The sequence below is a fragment of the Perkinsus marinus genome, assembly GCF_000006405.1.
Source record: "Perkinsus marinus ATCC 50983 genomic scaffold scf_1104296961728, whole genome shotgun sequence".
Lineage (NCBI taxonomy): Eukaryota > Perkinsozoa > Perkinsida > Perkinsidae > Perkinsus > Perkinsus marinus.
The window spans coordinates 1-1,812 of record NW_003205701.1 but is presented as its reverse complement, the minus strand read 5'-3'; the positions used below and the strand labels follow the sequence as shown (position 1 = coordinate 1,812).

At 44.9% G+C, this 1,812-nt stretch overlaps 1 protein-coding gene across 1 annotated transcript; it reads right to left on the bottom strand.

The window, feature by feature from the left end:
• Window positions 1–1,234: 1,234 nt before the first annotated feature.
• On the bottom strand, window positions 1,235–1,521 carry Pmar_PMAR002647 (hypothetical protein; the record flags this gene model as incomplete). Its single annotated transcript, XM_002772212.1, has 1 exon — window positions 1,235–1,521. A coding segment is annotated over one exon (287 nt), but the record flags the coding sequence as incomplete, so codon positions are not given.
• Between the last annotated feature and the right edge of the window lie 291 nt (window positions 1,522–1,812).

Below are 1,812 nucleotides of genomic sequence, written 5' to 3'. Positions count from 1 at the left end.
TTGAGCGCCTTATTGTCATTCCCACAATTTTTCCATGTGTCCATAACGACCAAGTTCATAACGTGCGTTGTAAAACGGATATATACATATGATGTCTTAATCTTGGCTATGGATATACATGTGTTATAATCAGTGTTGGAATATACGTTCGCTTTCCTCAGCTGTGCTCGGGAGTTTCCTCACTATTTATAGTAGCTCGTATACGGAGCAGGGCAGAAGTCTTCGAAACCAATAAGAATTCCCCAAAATTCCCAAATGTTGTTACCGACAAATGTAGTCGCTTTGTGAATATTCTCTCACACTGCTTATAATGGATGGACCCTATTATCGCTAGCAGTATATTTTAAATAGATTTATAACTCCGTTCATTGCGTTTGTTATCTCAGTTCGCCCGTCGACTCTTCGATGATGACAGGAAGCACATCTCCCTCTTTTACGATGGAGACAACCGTATTGCCCTCCACCAGGTCATTTGATCAACGCCCTGCAGTCAACAGCTCGGGCGACAGGCATGCTGAACTTCTTTTCTATCAATGTTGTGTCCATTACAATTCGCTGTCTTGTTTTCGAGTCTCGGTGTAGTGGTTCTCAGATCACCTCAAAGTGCACTGTTATACTCAACGACTAGAGTAGAATGCGATAGATAAGAATACGGTCGGTCTATAGCGATGTGTTGATAGCAGTACATGGTGGTGAATCAAAACGAGACTTAACACTTGTGTGGAACACTATGCATAGCGTGGAACACTTCGCTCCGCTGTGCTCGAGATGAAATCTATGGCCTTGAGATACCTTCCTCACGGTTGAGTCCCATATCTGGTAACTCTCCCGACTGGCATAACACAATGCTATAAAAACGATTCTGATATTCGAATTGTGCACTAAAATATCGTCAAATGCAAAATCGGCTACTTAGAGAAAAGTTCTAATTTCATACAGGAACTTATTTTGTTCATCAACTCTCTTGCACCGCACATTTACAAGACGTGAACTTTTTTCTGCACTACTCTGTATGAGACAAAGCTAAGCAACTACCGTTAATGATTGTATTTTGCACGGGGCATCGACACATTGTGAACATTCATGGCGTTCGTGTAGTGAAAATGACTCATTACTCTCAATGGAGTCTCAGGGAATGACTCTAACGCAGAACAACGATCCACAGGAAAATCAAGTCATATAATACGATAATACACAACGTACAAAATATTCACAATAAGAGACATAGCAGTAATCATTTTTGCTGCGGGGACTTCTCACCAGCATCGACTTCGACCACCTCAGTGCCAGAATGAACCCCATTCGCGTCACTCTCGCCAGCTTTATTCACTACCCGCTCTACTCGGGTAGTAGAAGCGGAATCTTCGGAGTCATCGAGATGCAGGAGATCAGTCTCTTGAGCTAGGAAACTGATGGAGGAGTCTTGCCGAGCACTAGGGGCCGCGGGCTCGTCCGGTTGGAGACTCAACGCTATTGCTTGTTGCATCATCATCTCCTCCTCATCCTTGATTTGGGGTAAACCTACGCATACCTCACACGTGGACGTCGAGAATATCCCACTATAATGATCGAGGGGCTCCTGGATTGGCCGTACCATGTCCAGACCGAGCGGCTGACGGTCACCACTCCGACTGTCCTAGACATACACAGATGTTGTTGACTTAGTACTACGAGTAGAAGTTACCTCACTACTCGATGCTCGAGGCCGTCGAGGCATCGGATTCGGTAGTGAATGCGAGCGCTCTAGAATATGTGGGGTTACTGATGGTAGAGGCTCTGAACACACGAGCGTTGAATCTCGAGTCGTTGGGA